The 20,900-nt window shown below is 38.8% G+C and overlaps 1 protein-coding gene across 2 annotated transcripts; it reads right to left on the reverse strand.

Annotated features, from left to right (window-relative positions):
- Positions 1 to 412: 412 nt before the first annotated feature.
- wasla (WASP like actin nucleation promoting factor a) lies at positions 413 to 19,428 on the reverse strand. 2 transcript variants are annotated; one of them, XM_033968194.2, is made up of 11 exons: positions 18,968 to 19,428; positions 15,022 to 15,156; positions 13,558 to 13,644; positions 13,351 to 13,447; positions 12,888 to 12,911; positions 9,288 to 9,513; positions 8,579 to 8,621; positions 7,691 to 7,844; positions 4,851 to 5,467; positions 4,233 to 4,341; positions 1,791 to 2,468 (listed from the first exon to the last, which is right to left on the reverse strand). In XM_033968194.2, the coding sequence occupies exons 1-11, from the start codon at positions 19,070 to 19,072 to the stop codon at positions 2,407 to 2,409; spliced, it is 1,659 nt and encodes a 552-aa protein (XP_033824085.1). In that variant the 5' UTR covers positions 19,073 to 19,428; the 3' UTR covers positions 1,791 to 2,406. The 2 variants fall into 2 exon arrangements, with proteins under 2 accessions (XP_033824087.1, XP_033824085.1); XM_033968196.2 differs by lacking the exon at positions 12,888 to 12,911 and having other exon boundaries at positions 413 to 2,468.
- Positions 19,429 to 20,900: the final 1,472 nt, after the last annotated feature.

The raw sequence follows: 20,900 nt of genomic DNA on the forward strand, positions 1-20,900 counted from the left end.
ATTATCAAAATTGGCTGAAAGAAAAAAGATCAGCCATGAAAAAACCCACATCGATCGACCTCTAGTTTGAGAAACACTGATCACATCACTAGTAACCACATAAAATAGCATTTACACTTCACTTCTAAATGATCACAATTATCTTTTTTTTTTAAGTTTATAGTACAATTATAGTGTGACCTGAATAATCACAATCATCAATTAATCTTGCCGTAGCTAAGGGACAACTAAACCAATACAAAACATCCAAGACAAAGTTGTGTTACCGTCTGCAGAAAATAATGCAGGTTCTGATTAAAATATGGTCATAATATTAGGAATGATTATAGAGGTAGAAGGAAGAAAAAAAAAAAAGACATGACATCTTTGTAAATATTAACATTTATTTAAGTATACAATTTAGTATTCTGCCCCCTCCCTCCCGCCCCATTCACAGGTTCAATGTCAGTTATAAGGGCTTCTCGATGCAGCATCAGGCCTCAGCTGGAGGACGGTAAAAACGTTTTTAAGACGAACAGTTAAAACGATTCTCACGCGCATCGCCAAGCTGCTCGCGCACTTTTGGTTCATCATGGTTATTTGCTTTTTTCTCCACATGGAGGCATTTACAGTCACGTTGCATAACATTGTACAGTTTGTTAAATCATAGACAGGAGAAGAGTAGAGTAGTAACATTTCTCTATAGTATTCTGTCATATATTACTTATTATAATGTGACACTATTTGAAATACTGACCGGAGCACAGCTGTAACAAGAGGAACAAAAGGTAACAGTGAACAAATATAAAATGCCATAGTTTTCAATTGCAATAGTCTTCAATAGGCATGGAACAGTTTGTGGTTATTTTGGTGTAGTAACTTACATGAGATGGGTCATAGGTCAAAGCTATTGCAGAATTTTAGCAGAGTTGGTAGCATGAGCAGGCTTTATATTAAACTAGTTTAGGAAACACTTGAAGCATTTTAATCACATTTAGAAACCAGTATAAGCAAGCATTTTGTATATTACAAAAATGTCAATTGCTTTGATAGAGTGCAATGATAAATTTCAAAGTTTTAGGCTGTGTCTGAATGTCCACCCTAGTCCCTAAACCCACACTCACTACACAGCCCTGTACTCTTTAGTGGACTCTTTAGTGCAGTCATTCACAGCGCGATTCAGACACACAACTCAGTACATTCGGGTGAACTTTACACAGTAACAGTTTATTTGTTTTATTCATAATTACTGATCAACAGCGCAATAACGCAGCACCTCTGTCTGCTTTCATTCAGTCGTGTTGTGTCCAGTTTGACCTGTCGCTGTCTGGCTGTGGTTTTTCCCACTGTCGTGATGCCCTGTGGTTGATATTGACTAGTCCAGTGACCAGCAGTGGACACTAGCGCACAAGTTTCCCACAATGCACCTTGAAAAGTAATTTTTAACCAACTGGACATCCGAACACCACTAAAAATTGCATGACCCCTAAATAGTGCCTAAAGAAGGATAGTAGGGAATAGTAGGCAATAGTGTGGACATTTGGACACAGCCTGAGATTTTCAAAAAATAGTGTTAAAATGGGTTAGAGTTGATGTTTCAACACAGAACAATTCCTTTTCAATATTAGATGGATTTAATTTTTACTTGTAGGAAGTTAAAACATTGTAGTAATACCAAGTCTCTATGATTCTTAAGTTTTGCTCATTATTCATGGAAAATATAATATACTTTAGTAAATACATTGCAACTGCATTAGTCCTCCATAACCACTCAACCACCAACTGCCCAATGCCTACTCAGTTCTTGTCAGTCATTTTTTGCTAGCACACCACTTTCAGACTTAAAACATTTGTGAACGCAAATTGTTTTTCCAACAAACACACAAGAAATTAAACAAAGACATTATATAAAGTGTGCAAACAAACACATAAAAATATAAGTAGAAGACATGGAAGCAGACGCCTTGTAGTTTGGTCAAAAAATAAAAGTAAAAACAACAAAAGTCTACCATTTCTAATTCAAAACAAAAGATAGGACTAATAGCGTTCTCACATTTAAGCTTATAATTGTGCTGTTTTGGTCAGATATTATCCCTTTTCTTTTGCAAGGAATGACAAAAAAACAAAAATTACAAACTAAAAAAGATCTCCCAGTTTTTTCTTCATATAAGCATTTCTAGTATGCTGTATTCTATTATTTATAAATGGTGATGACAGGGTTAAGTGCCTTCTATAGCAACAAGATGGGACGTCCCGGGACAGGATAGGCGAGGGGAGGTGTGCAGATTGAACGGATGAGGTATTGCACGGATTAATTAGAATAAAATGAAAAGGCGAAAAATAAATATGTACTGAGTTCATACAACATTTACATTACATTGTAGTGAAGTCCGATTCTGGAAGAGTTTAAGAGTTTAGTGTTGTGTTCTAGTCCTCCCATTCGTCGTCATCCTCAAAGTCTTCATCTTCTTCGTCATCCTCGTCTTCGTCTGAAAGAAAATAGATTTAGATGAATATCATGACTTATGAGCAGAGGTGGGTGCAGTAGCCGAAAATTGTACTAGTAAGAGTAGCGTTACTTCTAAATAATATTACTCAAGTGGAAGTACAAAGTAGTGGTCAAAGGAATTAGTCAAGAGCACAAAAGTATTTGGAAAAACTACTACACAAGTAAGAGTAACGCGTGTTAGGATCTGATCTATAGTTTAAAGTTAATGTATTGGAAAGACAAAATATTAAATCATGCTCAAAATTTGCCATTTTCAAAAGACAAACACAAAAAATATCTAAAGGAGCGGTGCAAGAAACACAAATGTTCAAATAATTTCGTATCGTCAACATAAAGCTTTTGTCACTTGTACACTTGCTCACAGTACTGTTACTTAAAAAAAATTAAAAATACTCAAGTAGGACTAAAAGTTTGTTGCTAAAAAGTACAATTTCTTATTGTAGTGGAGTAAAACTCAATGTGGTGAAACTGAAAAATTTAAATGCACTGTACAAGATTTTTGCCATCTTAAAAATGTGAAAAATGGCACTAGTTCATTTTATTTACTTTCTGCACACATTCCAAGTATCCTAATTATTCACTGTGATGACTTTCTAAGCACTTTTTACAACTTTGAGACCAGAGCGGAGTTTTGTAGTCACAGTAATTGGGGGCAGAGTGGGGCTCTGCATGGCAAACACTCCTGGTAAATTTCAGTGGGCCATCAACAATCCACCAGCCCTCCTCTTCAAGGTGCTAAAAAAGGATAAATAGCCTACACAAATCACCCAAATGTGTAGAGGGGATTGAGTTCTCCTTCTGAGGAGAATTTTGGGGGGGAAAAAAATAAAAAACTACAGGTATCAGAGTACAGAAGCTTGTGATATTATTTTTGCCAATAATAATGGGCTTATACGTTATATGTTAAATTATTTATTTAAAGTAAAATGTGCAGAATTTATGTCTGAAAATCAGCTGAACTCACCATTGCTCTAGACAGGACAGGTTTTTGTGTTTCCTGCAGTTTGTACATTGTCTTTTTTAAAACCTTTACACATTAAGGCCCATTCTGCAGTTCAAAAATGCAGATGGTTTTATGTTAAATGGGTCACGGGAAGTGTTGAGTTGAACTTCCACCAGTGCATGGTGCTATGTGAAGGTGCTGTGAACTCTTTCAAGGTTTTGGGATACATGGGAATTAACTTTGCAAATTGGAGTGTGCAGACAGCATGCTGAAGCGCCACGCATCTACACACCTTGGGTTGCAGCCAGTCGCTTGTCAACCCAAAATACACCCCAAGCTAATTTTTCCCGATAGAAGCTCATGCAGTGAAACGGTTTTCAATCAAAATACATAGAAACTATTGTTGTATGCTTTTGTAGATTTTTTTAAAGCAATAGATCAACAGTACAGGCCAATCATAAACTGATTAAACAGAGGGAAGACAGTCTTGGATGGGCAGTGATTCTAGACTTTTTTTTTCAGTGCTCTCCCGCACATCTTCAGCTGCTCATCCCTCTCGCATCTGTCCCATCTGAGATCAAACAACCCCGGCACCGGCAGACGGAGGATGCCGGCCGACCGGGAAATTTGTCTTGCAATTGCCACTGACAGTAATGCTTACAACTAAAATATGATCGAAACATAAAAACAGCACACAGAGGTCTCACTGTGATCCTAAAATCTGCTTTTATAATATATCTGTACTGGATTAAAAACATTTTACTTAGTGAAAAAAAAAAGTGTAAGTATGAGTCATTTTACCTGAAGAATGAATGGCTTTGCTCCTCTTCTGCATCACCTCCATGAGCGCACCCACGATGCCTGCAGTGGGAGCTGGTGTGGGGGGACTGGACTCGGGCAGATCGGACACCTGGGGAAACATGAATGTGAGAGAATAAAAAAAAAAAAAAGAAAAATAATTACTAAAATACAGGTTTGCAGTTGGAGTTAAGATTATATTTGAGCTTGAATAAAAAGAGATGGGCCAGGGTAAACAGACAGAACAAAAACATTGAGTCCAGATTTTAAGATAATTTATAATAAATAAATGGTGTGGTTCAGTGCACTTTTTAGCAATATTGTTTCAGCTGACCACAAGATTGAAGCAGAGACTTTAGCCTCACAACACTAATGGGAAGAGAGCACTACTCAAAATGTGACTACACTGCTCTCTGATGGGTTTGCAGTGAAATAAGGACAAGTTTGTTGGCATTTTAAAATCATATAACTTGCGTAGAAATGATAAAAACCAGGTCTATATATTGCCCCAAAAATATTGGTAGAGCTGATTAGCCACTCGTTGCATCGGCTATGAAAAAAAACTCACATTGGTCGATATGCATTATTAATAGTTCAATTAATGAGCTACAATGCACTTACAGTCTTGAGCTGGATGCCCTGTCTGATCTGGTCGAGCAGGGCGTCCCGCCCGGTGGTGGAGGCGGGCGTGGGTCTGTTGTTCTGCTCCACTTTTTTGAGCTGCGTCCCGCCTCGGATCTGCTCCAGCAGGGCCGACTTCCCGCCTCCTAATGGGCTGGGCGAGTGAGGGCTGTCCCCGCCCCCTCCATCCATCTCCGGGGGTGGGGGTGGTCCTGGGGGTGGAGGAGGCGGAGGGGGAGGTGGTGGCGGGGCGGCGGGGGTCGACTGTTGCTGGGATGGTGCCGATGGGGGAGGAGGAGGGGGAGGAGGTGCCGACTGAGGGGTTATGCTTGCGTGGGATGGGGGCGGAGGAGGAGGAGGCTGGTGGTGATGGTGGTGCTGTTGGGGCAGTTGGTGTCCTCTGGAGGGGGGAGGAGGTGGAGGAGGTGCGCCCAGGGTTCCGGGGCGGGACGGTGGAGGGGGAGGCGGGGCGGAAGCTGGGGCTCTGGAGGGTGGAGGGGGAGGAGGAGCACCACGGCCGCCCCGGGACGGAGGAGGAGGTGGAGGGGGCGCTGTGCTGTGGTGAGGAGGAGGGGGCGGCGGAGGAGGACCACCGCGGGACGGAGGAGGAGGCGGCGCTGAGAGGAGAAAAGACAAAATATAAGTGACTAATGTCGTACTGTGGAACATTCCATAACAGACTTTTCCATCAAACATATCCATCCTGCATTTATTCAAATACAGGTCTTTATTTTTCATTGCTCAAAAACTAGAAAAATTTCATTCTTCCTGTGAATGGGCTTGCCTCTCTACTGATCTAACAGTTCTTGAGCAGAATGACTTTCAGTGACTCCCTCTTGCTTTCCTCTTTTTAACTGTGCTATCGTACATGTACAAATGTTTCTTTATTTGCTGCATAGGTTGGCAATATCATGTTTTTCTGATTAGATATTAGATGCCAAGTTTGACAATTTGCCAATATTTGTGCTTTAATATATGATATACGGTAAATATTGGCACAGTTCAGTCCAAGTGTCTCTATGCTGATGTATGAAACATTTTATGCATCCCAACTTCCAGGCCTTGAACCTGTTTGGAATTGGGAGCTATGCCAAAAAAAATGAATATTATGATTTTCTTGGAGCCAGATCAAGATTTTGATCAAAGATCAACTACTGAAAGTAAGAGGTTTCAGTCAGCAGGTGAATATAACATGTACAGATCCTTAAAATCACTGGCCTCTCACTCTACTAGTTTTTGAATATGTATTTCATAGCTTAATAATTAAACCCAAAAGATACTACTTTAGTTTGAATTTAAAAAGGTAAATTCTTCATGTTATTTGATCAAATAACATGTTTGAATATATATATAAAACTGAAGTCATTATTGAAATATCATTTTGTTTTATTTTTCTGTAATAAGTTTAGTCAGTGTAGTTTAGAGAATAAATTGTACATTAAGTAATTTATTGAGCCCTTATTGTTGAGGCAATTTAACTTAATAAGTGACAAATCATGTTCTGGTGCACACAAATGAAAATCTTAGGCGCACCAGTGCATCCAACTCAAACTGTTAGTCTGGAGCCCTGAACTGTCCATGTTTGAGCTTAGAACTGCATTCAAGAGAAAATTTCCGAATCACGATATGTCGATTTTACCAAAAAAGCAGATTGTCACAACAAGCACAAATAGTAGTAACAGTACTAGAAAGTGTACAGATGACTTCAATCTAGTAATCTAGGATTGTAGATATGAGCACTATGTTTTGGATTCCACTCAGTCTCACACCTCTGTTGAAACCACATGAATAAGACATGGGCAGAGACACTGGTCAGACAAACTGTCACTGAAAATAACTTCTACCATAAAAACAGTGTTTCATCTGCACTCAGCCCCAATCTACATCCAACACAAAGTACAGGACAGAGGGAGGAAGCAAAAGACTTAAAAATAAATGTATACTTCAACTATATATGTGAAATACCATAGCTTTGTTGTTACGTGCTCGATCAGGACTGTCCATGCATTTTGAGCAGTTTCTTCTCATGTAAAGATTGTACAGATCTTTGTAAAGACCTTGAAGTTACTTAAACTTGCCCTTGTACTTGACTAAACTGTACACATCCACAAAAGGACAACACGGGATTAAAAGAGCTGAAAAGTGAACAATATTTTTTATAACCTTTGAGGTCAAGATTTATGAAGCAGACAGCTCTACAGAACCAAACTGGCCACACTGAATGATCTTTTAGCAGCATGACACCATTTGTACACTGGGCCGGCACAGAGGATTGGTCTCTCTTGATTGGTCCATTCATCCAGATAGATAAATATCTGAATACAAGATCTGAGCATCAACCTGCTTGGGGACTACAAGTGTAAATTAGTATTTGTGTTAGAGACACTGATGCTAGGTTATGACTTTCTCTTGGTTAATGTCTTTCCCTGTGCAAATACAACGGAATATCATACCATACTATACCACAATCCAGCCAAAAACTAAAATGAATGACTAGTGTGAATAGATGAGGAGGATTATTACAGTTTTGTGGGGTTCTCCCTTGTTGATTTTTGCATACATGTACTTCTTTAATACACAATCTGTTGAAACTCAACAGATAATATCCCACAAGCTTAACTGATGTGATGCCATTTTTTGAATATTGTTTGAGATCTGAATATTTTGAATATTCCAAAAAGTATACATCAAAAAACATCAAGGGTTTCTCACCACTATTCTAACAATAGTGTCTCCATGTGAGGAAATTTAAGAAACCTCTACATTGGTAAACCATAGGTGACTTGTAGTAGCCAACAGAACTTTCCTTCCACATTGTTGCCGTGTGCCTGTAGCCTCACCTTGCCTCCGGAGCTCGTTCTTCACAGCCTCCACTCCTCCTTTCTTCTCTATGAAGTCATAAATGACTTTGGACGTTTCTCTGTCTTTGAGCTGTGCCTCTGAGATCCCACACATGTCAAACAAGTTCTTCAGCTCAGGATCCAAGTTATTCAACTGAAGAAATATGAAAAATGAAAAATACACATTAAGGTTGCTGATTTTTTTTTTTTTGCAGCTAAAGGTCTAAAAAAAATTACATAATCCCTGTTGATTGTTGCCAATGTTTGAATATTACAGTACAGAGGCTACGGTCTTTGGGTGCCCTCTGGTGGCCATCAAGAAGAAATGCAATGTGCTACGAATTTAAATTATATGAACTTATTTAACTATTTGATAAGGTATATTATCATGCAAGCAAGTGTGTTTCATACTCCCATTTCATACATAAAACTGAGCTGGAAATATTGCAAAAATGTACAATAGGAATGTACCTATAAATATGTAGCTATTAAAAGGAATTCCATAACATGACCTAACAGTGTCCCCCAGATATGAGATAAACATGTTTAAATTAAATATAGTTTTACTGATAACAAAAGTAATTCTAATTTATTCTTATTACAAAAACATTGGGCATGCTGGCCAAGTTGTTTATGTTACAACTTGGTGTTTTGGTTCAAGATGATTATCCAATCAGAGAGCAGAATGAGTCTCACACGAGTCTCTCATTGTGGCTTGCCAGTTTCAATGCTGAATTAAAACCCAAAAAGGACTCTCTGATCTAAATCCTTACTCTGTCTGCAGAGTGAAAGTTTGTTTTGAACTGGAGGACATAACAGAGGCCTATTGTTGGTTACATCACATACTCCGCTTTCCATTGTGTCAGAGCTGAAGAGCACAGTACTCACATCAAAACCAGTGTTCGGGTCCCAGCCCACATGACCAATGTGTCTGCAGAGGAGCAGGAGAGCGGGTTAGCAGAATTAAGGACATTTCATACAATACAAGTTACAATGGAATTACAAATACAATTAAGTTTTGAATATTTAAAAGTTAACTAGTACATCAGAGCCCATTTTAACATTGTTATACCCAGTGCAGGGTGTGCTGGTACAATATTATACTGTCAATATAATTTGTTAATATAACACTAAACTGTTACATATACTATACTATATACATATGCTTAAAAAATACAGAAAAACCTCGCCATCAGCTGTGTAAATTGTCTTTTTGAAGACAATTTAAATTGCTTTAGGTAAATAAAGTTTTGTCTTCTGCATTTGAACAAACTTTTTTTTAGTACTAAGCAACATCAATATAAATATAACTATGTTCTTGACTACTGCTGCCTAAACCCTCATATCACCACACAAAGCCCCTCAGAAACCTCCCGCTGAACCTCTGCACCCAGCTGCCTACACGCTAATGCTAATGCTAAACAGTGAGTTCAAATACGTCAGCTCCTCAAACAGAGCCTCCATTGACAAGTGTTTACTGCCGCTATCCATCGTCCAATAGAACTGCTCCCCGTCTTCTCTCACCTCTAAACCCCAAACCATAAGACCAAACCAGTACGCCCATAGTTTGTAATGGTGCGTCATAGACCAAACTTACTGGAAGTTGCTGGGTGTCCCGATGTCGGCTTTGGTCAGCTTCTTCTTCTTGCCTTTGGTTTTCTTGTCCTTCCTGTTGAGCGCGCTGTGGCTGAGCATGTTGTTGAGGTGGTAGGGTTGTTGCTGTTGGACTTGGGGCTGGTGATGGTGGCCGTGAGAGTTGTGGAAGCGAACGTTGTTGATCTCCGGGTTCTTGATGTCCACTGTGGCCATAGGCAGCGCCGGACCTACACACATCACATACAGTACAGAACAACGACAGCAGGGAGGGGGGAGATCGGGCGCAGTGGGAAAAATGATTAACATTCTCTGAACTTGTAAGTGTGCAGTTGAATTTTATCTAATACTCGATTTGTATCTTTGGAGAGTGAAAAGAAACTGGAAAAATGCAGTGGTAGTGAGTAGACAGAGCAGTGTTGTCTCACAAGGCAATTCAACACACTAAGAAAAAAAAAAAATACACAAATTAAAACTTGTGAGCTCTGTCTTATTCCCAACATTATTCCCATGATTTCTCTACCTGAAGCTTCAAAATTATATTTGGTGGCATGTTGGCAAACAATGTACAGCACCTACCACCTCCAACCATTTTGTATACTGCAATTTATATTTTACTCCTAAAAAGTTTTTTTTTTTGCTTTCTACCATGCTCTAACGCTCTCATCACAAGCACGCCTGAAGAGGTTTTAGATGTCATGCATGCATGTTTGAGCAATTTTACGATCTCTCCAGGGCCAATTCAAACCTTTGTTACAGTTTGCTGTAAGATTCTGTGCAATGCTCAGCCTACAAGCCTACGTCATCCAGGCTCCCGTGGAGCCCCAAGAGCATACAAAAACATGATACAAAACAACAACAACTTTACAAACCTGATGTGATGTGCAAAATAAAAGGTAACATGGTTATCTAAATATGTTGTGTGTTAGCAGCTAACACCCCATAGAAAAATACAGCCGCTTTGAAAATATAATACTCTAACAAAATCTTCACATTTGAGAAGAGAAGAGCATTATACAAAGTAGTTAGGACAATATGCAAAATTAGAATATCAGGTATATTGTTGGCCATCAGGAAACCCGCAATGCAATCTTTCAAATAAGGATATAAAAGTGATGCTTTTGCACTTGGTTAAGTTTTACTGCCCTTTTCAGTTTTTGTGTGCTATACTTGAACCTCAACCATGACATTTAAAAGGCACTTTTTTGATGGCTTGCCTATATAGATATATAAAATATATTATGACAATAGTGATAAATCTTGAGATTATTCTTTCAACTAATCACTAAGGTGTTGCAATTAATTAACTTGTTTCAGCCCTAATGCTGAACTACAGGGCAAATGAGAAGCACAAAGCAAGTCAATACTTTGAGCCAGTCTAGACTACATTACGGTATGGGTGATGGTTGTCGAGGGCAACTGTATCACATCCTAGATGCACGTGGTTTGAGTGTCACATTTGATCCGTCTGCACTGAGTGTTCAATGATTCATCTCAATACTAATGTCCTCCTCTCCACTCTGCACTGCTAAGAACATCATTTCTTCATAATCGTTACAAACTGCAGCAGAGGCATCTCACATAAACACTAATCCACTGATAATCCCAACAGCAGAAATCCTGTCTCCCCGCGAACCATAGACCACAGGACGGCCTCAACTCCCATGAGGCCTGGGAGGCAGAGACTGAGTGGTTGGCTCAATAAAAACTACATGGTATGGCCTGCATAGGAAAGCTATGGAAGGCAGCAATTTTCGAAAGTTTAAACAGAGAAACTTAGGGTAACGCTAACAGAGAAAATCTATCAGACTTCAACCAGATGTGAGTCATCTTTCACACAAGATTATAAGTGTAAAGTCAAATATAGCAACAGAAGTTAAAATGGAAAGCCGGGTATTTCGCTAATAGCTTTTTTAGCGCTACAAGTTATGGCAGGATAACTTTGAGTGCAACGAGCATGAGGAAAAAAATATACAAGATCATATATTAATAGTTAGATGATTTAGATTATTTACTTTGCATGCATCAGAAAGTGCTACAAAATTTAGCTTTTTTGGTGGAGGTTCCGTCACATACTCGTCTCCATGGAAATATCATTACTTTGCCTGAAATGTTCCACAGTATACACATTTTGACCCAAGTTACAGAACAGATCTGTGGGAAGGCGACTCTACTCATTATAAGAATGGATATTTTTTTTTTAAATAAACATAAATTACAATAGATGGTAGATGGTATGACCCTAAAGCCAAAGTGGAAAACACATCTTTGCTCTTCAGTGGAAAGTAAGCACTGCATGAATTGCTGAACTATTGGTTTACTCTTTGGCATGTGCGCAAACTGAATAACCCCGGACGCCCTCTGTTCTTTTGTGGACGTTGTAAAGACGCTCAGAACAGGCACTCGGGGACAAAGGGACAGAAAAGTGAGAAGAATGAGGTGCCTCCCACAGAGAGCTGCAGATCCTGAGTAAAGACGCAGCCCTGGTCTCTCCTGTTTCAGCTCAAGTGTCAGAAAGAGTTCACAGGGAAAGTTTACCCAGCGACTGCCATAAACACACACACACGCACACACACACACTCAGATACAGGTTTGTCCAGCCTTGTGGTCTTGTCGGTATTGGTTGAATTTTTGCTTGTGTCACTTTTGCCTTGGGTGCATGTTAATAGGCTAATCATTTGTTGGTATGCTGTAATAAACATGCTTGTAGTGATGAGGTGTTATGTAAAAAAAATTTAAAAAAAATGTTCTCAGCCGTGCTCTATATGACATTTGTTTTATACTCCATTTACAGTAGATCAGAACCCAATGTATACTAAAGTATGAACAATAAAGTTTGACTTTCTATATTGTGTGAAATGAGAATTCAGGAAAAACAAAACATCTGTACATTGTAGTAAACATAATCAAATTTGTCTTTCTGAAGTTTTTCTTTCGAATCCCCATTGTCCATTACAGTACATTTGTGGCTGGCTGCTATAGCAAGGGCATCTGACATAAAAATCTGTCAAGTCACAGTGTGAGAACTGTGATAAAAAAAATAAGTTGAGTTGAACAGAAAATAAATTCCTGTTTGCCACAATTTAAATGACTTTGTTGTCTGGCACCTGCTTCCCATTTTAAAATACTACTATTAGATTATAAAAGTTATTTCTTCAAACAAATTACATTTTTTTTTAGATGAATCAGCCATTTTGTGCCCATATTGTTTTGACCAATTTGAGACAATCAAAACAAGCTCACCTGTGGTGTGGTGAGGATTACAGATTATGCCTAAAGCGAGGCTCCACAGGGTTTAAAGGAGCAGTGCGGAGCATGTGGTCTGCATATGGAGCAGATGGACTTCCTGCTGGCCAGATTAACTCACGGCCCTCTCTATGCTGCTGGTACCACAGCAACACAACAGCGGCAATTCGGATATGCTAAAGCTGTGTGTGTGTTGGTGCAAGAAAAGGCACTTCAACTATGATCGTTATTACCCAAATTAGCCAAACAGTGCTAAGAAAGAAATAAGCTTTGAAAGTTGAGAAAGTAAGAAGAAACGTATCACGCATAAGACAAATACGAGGTAAAAAGAGCAAAAATGGATGAAGTTTTAACATACCATTTCTAGGATCACTCCTTTTCTCTGCAAAAGACAAATTACAACCAATTATGTAGAGCTGCATTGACATATGAGCTTAGGAAAAGTTTAAGAAGTGAAGAGAAGGCTAGAAATGGTGTGTTAAACCAGGGTTACTTAAGGATAGGAAAGATGACTGAGGCGCAGATATTTGAAAGGATGACTCAAGAAAGAAGACTGTCCCATGAAGAAAGGTTAGCATGCTGTGTGTTTATGTGAATTATCCGCCCAATCGTATTATATTTTGACATCATATTTCAAAGGACTTCAAAGGTCATGTTTGTCTCCTAAATGTTTGGCGGACAGCAAGCCAACCAGGATGTTGCAGGAAAATGTAATAAATACCTCATTTAATATGCAAACAGTATAGTGGTTAAAATGGGTTACAATATGGTGTCAGGCCAATAACTAATCAATTGACAATTTATCAATATTTAAATCCTACCAGTTTTCCTCTGTCTGCGATTAAGGAGGTCATTGATGGCAGCTCGAAACCTTTTTGCCTCCTCTTCACTGGCAAAGTTCAGGCCGATCTGACTGGTCTAGATGAGAACAGGGCAACAATATGTCAGCAAAACCAAACATAATTTTGGGGGGAAAAAACAACAACTTTTACTTAATTTAATTGTTTTGTTATGGGCAAAAGACTCACATCTCCTGCAAATGTGATGAAGTAGGATCTGGGGCTGCTTATGGAAAAGTTGTGGTAAAGCTCCTGTTCGTACATCGTTTTTCCTTCCTGGAAAAGTAAAAATACTAAATATTATGAAACTCATCAAAAAAAGAACAACGTCTAACATTTATGAAGTGCTTAACTGAACTTCAGGAAACAATATGGTTTAATTGTGCATTATTGTGGATTTATTGAATTGTATTACTGAAAGAAGGCAGTTTAAAGAGGCTGTCAGTGCAAAGTGCAGTCCAATATGGGGAAAGTAAAGCGTTCTCAGCTGCTGGGAATTACTCCAATGAAGCCGATTGCTTGCACATTATTTTTAAAGCCTTGTATTCACTTCATCAATGACTTCCTGTAGGTTTTAGAAGCAGATTAACCACAGTGTCATTATAAGATAAAATAATGAAACAGCAGTGCACCACCAGTAACCAAAATCCAGCTTTTTGCATCTGGTTTCAAAGAAGCAGTTTAACCCGAAGAACAACAGAAAGCTGGTCAATAATAAAAATGCAGGGACCTTGGCTACATTGTGCAAACAAGATCATTTTGTGATGAGATTGTGAAGTAAAGAGCACAGAAGGGATTTGGGGACAATGGTTTGTAAACTGGCTTAAACAAAAGTCTACATTCCTGTTTGACTGCATGAACATGCATGGACTAAATATTTACATTTGTCAACTTTTAAGTTCTAGTATTGTTTCAGTTAAGTCACTTGCTGGAGTAATTTTGTATGCATGTCAGATAGGAGTGTAGAATTACTCATATGTAAAAGGATCTACTTGAGTTGTTTGCTGACATCGCAAAAACAGGTTTTACCGATATTATGCAAAGTGACTGGGTTCAAATGTTTGTTGTTTTTACATTCTAGAGTATCATACTCTCAAATTGGGACAGGAGCCAGAATTATGTACACAAGACACCTTTCCATTCAATGTTTTCTTTTTCCCTTCATTTTAACTACTATTTACATTTTATATATATAGAGAAGACATCAAATATATGAGTTAAGATACATGGAATTATGTAGCAAAGAAACTCTACTAAAATAAAAAAAAGTTAAATTAAAATCCTCAAAGTAGCCACCTTTTGCTTTATTGAAAAAACTTTTGCAAAGTTAGTTAACTTATTTCTCAATTACATAATTCCATACATCTTTCTTAATGTATCTGGGGTCATCTGTAGGTATCTAATATGTCAATAGTAGTGAAAATAAAAACATTGAGATGGTGCGTATTGGTTACATGCTATATATTGAATCTGATAATTAATATTGTTTACATAATATCCTGCTGTATTTACCCAGCCGTTCCAACTGGCATCATCATTTTGCCTGACCTCCATCACAACAGAACACTGCAGGCCTATAAAATGTTGTGATGTCATCTTATACTCCACACTCCCTGGCCAGACTCCTCAACCCCTCCCTTCCCGGGCACTCACCTTGATGTCGAACACTCTGATAAAGTAGGACCTCTGGGGGTTGTCTTTGACCAGGCAGGCCACTCCGCAGCACCTCTTGAGCCACGTGCAGCTGCGATCCGCCGCATACACCTGGACCACGGCCGAGCACAGAGACTGCAACACACAGACAGAGGAGGGCACTGAGGCGGGAAGGAGCCAATGACACAAGCCGCCAACTCAGCACTAAAGAGGGGTAATAATGTGAGCGCAGCGAGGTGATCAGGACTGCACAAACTTGATTAAAGTACATTTATTGAAATCGCATGAGGCTCTGTAATGTAATAGTAAAGAGCCCGTATGTTCGCAACGATGTGATTTAAAATTAAACGGCACAAATGGGACTGCAGATGTAGGGCCTGCACTAGAGTATACAGCAACACAAGACTGTTTGTAGTAGTAACATGACATTTTTCATTATAAAAGCTGTAAACAATTGCAACCTACAAGCCCAGAGTTGAATAATATTTCATTGCTTTTGATTATTACAGTCAGATTTTTAGTCGTAAATCGACTAAAGAGGTTCACGACTAAAAGAAGGCAGGGCAAAAATAATCAAAACTATTGTAGTCTGACCCAAACTGCACTTTCAAGACTACAACTGCAGAATCAACTACCAGTATTTAAACATGAATGCGCTATGAAGCTATATTTATACCTAAAAAGATAGAATAAGTCATCAGTTAACTTTCACTTTCTCCTTGTCTTACAGATTTTAACCTCAAAATGACATAGAAACAACCCAAACACTCTCTCTACAAATGTCACAGCATCAAATTTTAGTATTGCAATTATTGTGAGGAGAAACATCACAATTCTCAACCATTTTTGTGGAATAGGAATTGAAATTAAACTCTGACAAAACTCTCATGAAAATCAATTATTTGCATTTCATTATAAAATCAAAATTATCAATTAACCTAATAATCTTGCCATCTGTAGTTCCATTTAACCTTAAACAATATACATCTGTTTACCATCAGCATCTAGACATTTGGCTTTAGATCTATACTTAGATGGCAAAAATCCATAACGATCATTGCGCATCGTAAGACACAGAAATGGCTGGAATTTACAGAGTTAAATAAATTCTTGAGAACTTGTTAGTTGGTCTGAAAGTTCTCATGTCTCAGTAGACCTCACTCTAGCTTTAAATGTCTCTTCAAGTGCCCAGATGTTCTTCAAAAACCATCTACGAACATGTTAAACCCTTTGGAACAGCACGAGTGTCAGAAGAAATGGAAACGGAGCTGCTATACAAAGACGACATCTGAATCTCGGAAAACCTACACGGATAAAAATCATGGCATTTGTCACTGAAATTCCTTTACAAAGAGTTTCACAAAAGACCGGGAACAAAGAACAAAAAGCAGTCTGTCGTTTCATGATTAGGTTTCAATATCATTTGAAGGAAGCTGGGTTAGTTTACAATGTAGGAATGGTCTTTTTTAATATAGGGGAGTTTACTGGTAACACAAGAAGACAAAGAAAAGTGGGTTAGAACCAAGTCAAAGAGAATTTTATGTCTGGCTTTGTGGCAGTTGTAAAACAGTACCAGTAAATTCATTAAGGAGAAAGCGATTTTATATTAAGAGGTTTTTTTTTATGATGCAGCTTGTGATGCTTTCCAGTTCAGGGAAATCTTTTTTTAGACAGCCCACAAATTAAAGTTATATTCTTTAATTAGCCATGTTATTAGCGGCACAGATTTAGTGCATTCTGTTGGGAAATATACACACTTTGCCCAAATGGCTGTCTCTTTTGGTTAATTAGGAATAACTTTTATAGATACTACTACACTACTACTACTACTTTTGAGTGTAGGACTACAACAAACCATTATTTTCGTAGTCAGTAACAAAGTGAGAAACTCATTGCATTTAAAATTCAAAAGCTGCTTAAACAAATTATCTTCCATACCTTTCTAGACCTAATGGTGATTACAATGGTAATGACTTTATATAGATGATTAGCAATGTTTCGTTCATTAATCACTGCAGTATTGAGTATGATACAAACCTTAGGGGACACTCTAGACAAAAAAAGGTTGGGAACCACTGGATTGGAAAACAGCAGGACTAATTTCAAATGAACTTAATACAACCCCTTCACCTTGATAGCTGCCGAACAGTAAAATCCTGCTCTCCTCAGCACTATCTAATCCACCATTAGATAGATGTGAGGTCTGCAGGTTTTTTTTACTGAGGTCACACTGTGTTTGCACTTCTCTCTGTATATTTCTGCAGTGCAAAGTCATTCCTGGTACCACCGCAGCCAAGAGAAAAGGAAGAGGAAGCGCCACAGGGCATGTTGCTTCCTGGTCTGAGATTTACGAAGGAAAGGTCAAAGGTGTAATGGCAAAACACTTACCAGCATCACATGGGATGGGTCTTAGGTCACACGTTAAAGCACCAATCATGGACTTTTGAAGACTTACACTGAAGGGAAAGTATGCAGCAGTAAACAGAGACACACTCCAACCACCTCAAAGTGACTAACTGCTAACACGAAGAACAGCTGTGTACCTTTTAGGACTGCAAAATTCATCATGGACGCAATTGGCAAATCGCAAAGGGTGCAATTTTTGAAGTACCATAATGTCTGGTCTTATTCTGCACAAAAACTGCTAACCCTGTAGTTTAGATCTGTACAAACATATTTTTGTGAATTCTTCTGGACACATTTAAGACATGAACTTTGAACAGAATCCCATTATTAAAATATAAAATCAAGTCTAATCACAATTCAATATTTTCCTCAAATCATTCAGCCAGTAACATGTTTACTTGTTTTAACCAAAGCTGCAGAACTTGGGGAGTCATCTGTTCTTCTATCTTACTGGCGTGCATTTGCTCGTTCTCTTTATGCAAGTAGCTGCAGTGCAAAAATTATTAATCTCACATAATCAGGTCCTGAAAATCCAAGTGAGAGCAGCAACCAAGATCACAATTTGCAATCAGCACATCCTCACAAAGGCTGCATATAGGTTTCTTTAGGTAATGTAATGTCCTCTGCTAGCCAATACCGAAATGTATGTCCATGAGATTGAGATAAGCAATTAATATTTCAGTCTTCTCTCATATTTTTACAAACTTGAATGCGTTTAAAATCTTTACATGAAGTATTGCATATTTAGTTATTCACTCGCTGCATAATTTTACATATACGGACAATAATTCTCTCAATAGACTACTAAAGCAGTGGTTCCCAAAGTGACCCCCTGTCCCTCAGAAACATTGCAGGGGGCCCCCAGAGGTTGTCCAAACAACAAGCAAGAAAGAAAATTGAGTTTTAAATCAACTTTACTTATGATATTTGGTTATATTTGTTTATATTAGCATTAATCTCACATGAATGTATTGCCTTATCTTATATAAATCTAACCTAAGATCTTTTGTATGTAGTGCAAAATATTATTAGAGGGGCCCCATGTGATCTTCACATTGATAGAGGGGTCATGGCACAGCACTTTGGGAATGGCTGTACTACAGAATATTAAAAACAGGGTACACACACATGGTCAGTCTTATCCAAGTTCCCTGTGGTTTATTTTTGAGCAAACAGAGGATTCCAAGAGTCATGTTGGTATATTAGACATTGGCCTCTTCACACAGCAGCCACTATTTTGGTGAGCAGTGCACCAAATGAAGTAGCACAATTCCTTATCCATCTACAGAACCATCCTCCAAATCCCAACTGGATGTTATAGCAACTTATTAATAACTAACTCAGCATTTGTGCAACTATGAATGATGGATAAATAAGTAGGTCAAACAGTGAGAATGTGTGTTATAAGGGTTTGAGGAGAGTTTTTCTAATGTGATCCAATGCAACAGACCGTCTACTGCATTAGGATTGGGTTTAATGGCGAGTGATTGCGTGCACCTGCGAGAAAAGCCCAAACTGCAGGTGGTAAACACAAACTTACAGCACATTTCCTGCCCAGGTAGCTGAACAGACACTCGTTCTCCTGCGGGGTCAGCAGGATGGAGCCGACGTTCATGGCCTTGCGCGGCGGAGCGTGGCTGTTCATGGCGTCCCGAGTCTTCAAAGTCAGTCCTCAAACGGTGCACTTATTCCCGGACGGGCTCAGCAAACGCCGCTAATTACACAAAATCCATGCGGGCTGCAGTCACTTCGGCGGCCTGCAACCCGATCATCTCCCCCTTCGGACAGTCAGACACTCCGGGCTGGAGGTGGAGGGCGGAGGGGCCAAGGGGGTCTAAACACGCCGTGCTCCTGCTCAGAAAGTATCCTTAAATGTCCCGGTAAATAGCGAAATATAATATGATTGTCGATTTAGTCTCAGTGGAAGAATATCCTCCCAACTTTCATAAGAAAACTCCGGTAGCTGCAGTAGCTATGCGTATATCCAACATGGCAGCGAGGCGGAAGGAGCCAATTTAAAAAAGAGGAGGAGGGGGGTTTCTGGGAGCAAACGTTGGGAATGTTGTCGGGATAAGGTCAATAAAATACAAACATTTATAAAAATCTGGTATAATATTTGTCACAAAATGTCATTTACTTAAAAAAATACTTAATTTGGGTTTTATAGAGTAATGTAAAGCCAAATTCCCGTTGCTATGGGAAATGGTTCAGTCCGTATGGAATGCAGCTCTGCGGAGGGAGGGGCGGGGCTGCGAATCGTGACGTAGAGGGGGCTAGGCATGGGTTTGGGGAGGACGTCACGTGAAATTGAAATGTTCTTTTTAATTGTTGTTCATAAACATAGAAAAAAAACCCCCAAAACAATTAAAATTCCACAATTTATTCTATAACTACTTTATTTTCTTGCAGTTTTAAGATACTAAACAATAATGATTTAATATAAACAATGCAAATAGTTTCCTAAAGGTCAATAAAGACACATGTTTATTATTTAATTTTCATTCACATAATTTTCATATAATTTTCATTCACTTTAATCTGGTTGTTGAGCAAGAAGATTGTATTGAATTGTAATATTACTAATTGTGAAGTTATATTTTGTTATCCCTGTGTAAGAGAACCACCACCAAGAATATGGAGACCTGCTGTCTTGTGCTAATAAAAAGTGGGGCATACTGAAAGTTTTTTAGGGCAGAATTATAGTCATAACCCAGAAACAGGCAGCAGACAATATATAGTCTAGAAAAAAGCTAAATCTTCACTAGTAAGATAATATTTAGGAAAGGCTTGTAATATTCACTTTTGATCTATGACTTACGCCATAAGCCTTGTAACTCATCTCCCTCTTGACTAATTTAGGCTTCCCCATGAGGCTCTCTGTAACTAAAATAGACACCGGTAGGTAGTGCTATTGTTGTGGTTGTGTACAGTACTTGTGACAGATGGACTGCGCACTGCTCCTGTCCTAATCTAGAGACCACCTGCTGAATGTGCTCTGTTTATCAAAGAATGGGTTAAAGGCATAGGGGTTTAAAAGAGCCACCGTGTAGACCGAAAGCATAAATACATAAATAAATCAATAAATAGGGTTTCTAATTGTTTTACAGTATGCTGATTCACCCATACCTAAAGGTGCAAATGTAGCTTAACTTTGCTGGTGGTGGAGGCTCTGCCATCTGCTCGCCTCCATATTGCTTTGCCCAAAAATGTTCCACACTATGATGTTAATATATCTGTCTCCATGGAGACCAGCAGGTGATGCCACCAGGCCATGTTACAGGCTAGATCTATAGAGAGTTGAATCTGCTCACAGGTAAGAATGCATGTTTTTGCTTACAGCTGTACCCACCTGAGAAAACCCGATCTCGTCTGATCTCAGAAACTAAGCAAGTTCGGCCTGGTTAGTACCTGGATGGGAGAATGCATGTTTTTAGCAATAAAAAGACCTGTAATGAAATACAAATAAGCACCAA

This window comes from Periophthalmus magnuspinnatus, chromosome 6, assembly GCF_009829125.3.
Source record: "Periophthalmus magnuspinnatus isolate fPerMag1 chromosome 6, fPerMag1.2.pri, whole genome shotgun sequence".
NCBI lineage: Eukaryota > Metazoa > Chordata > Actinopteri > Gobiiformes > Gobiidae > Periophthalmus > Periophthalmus magnuspinnatus.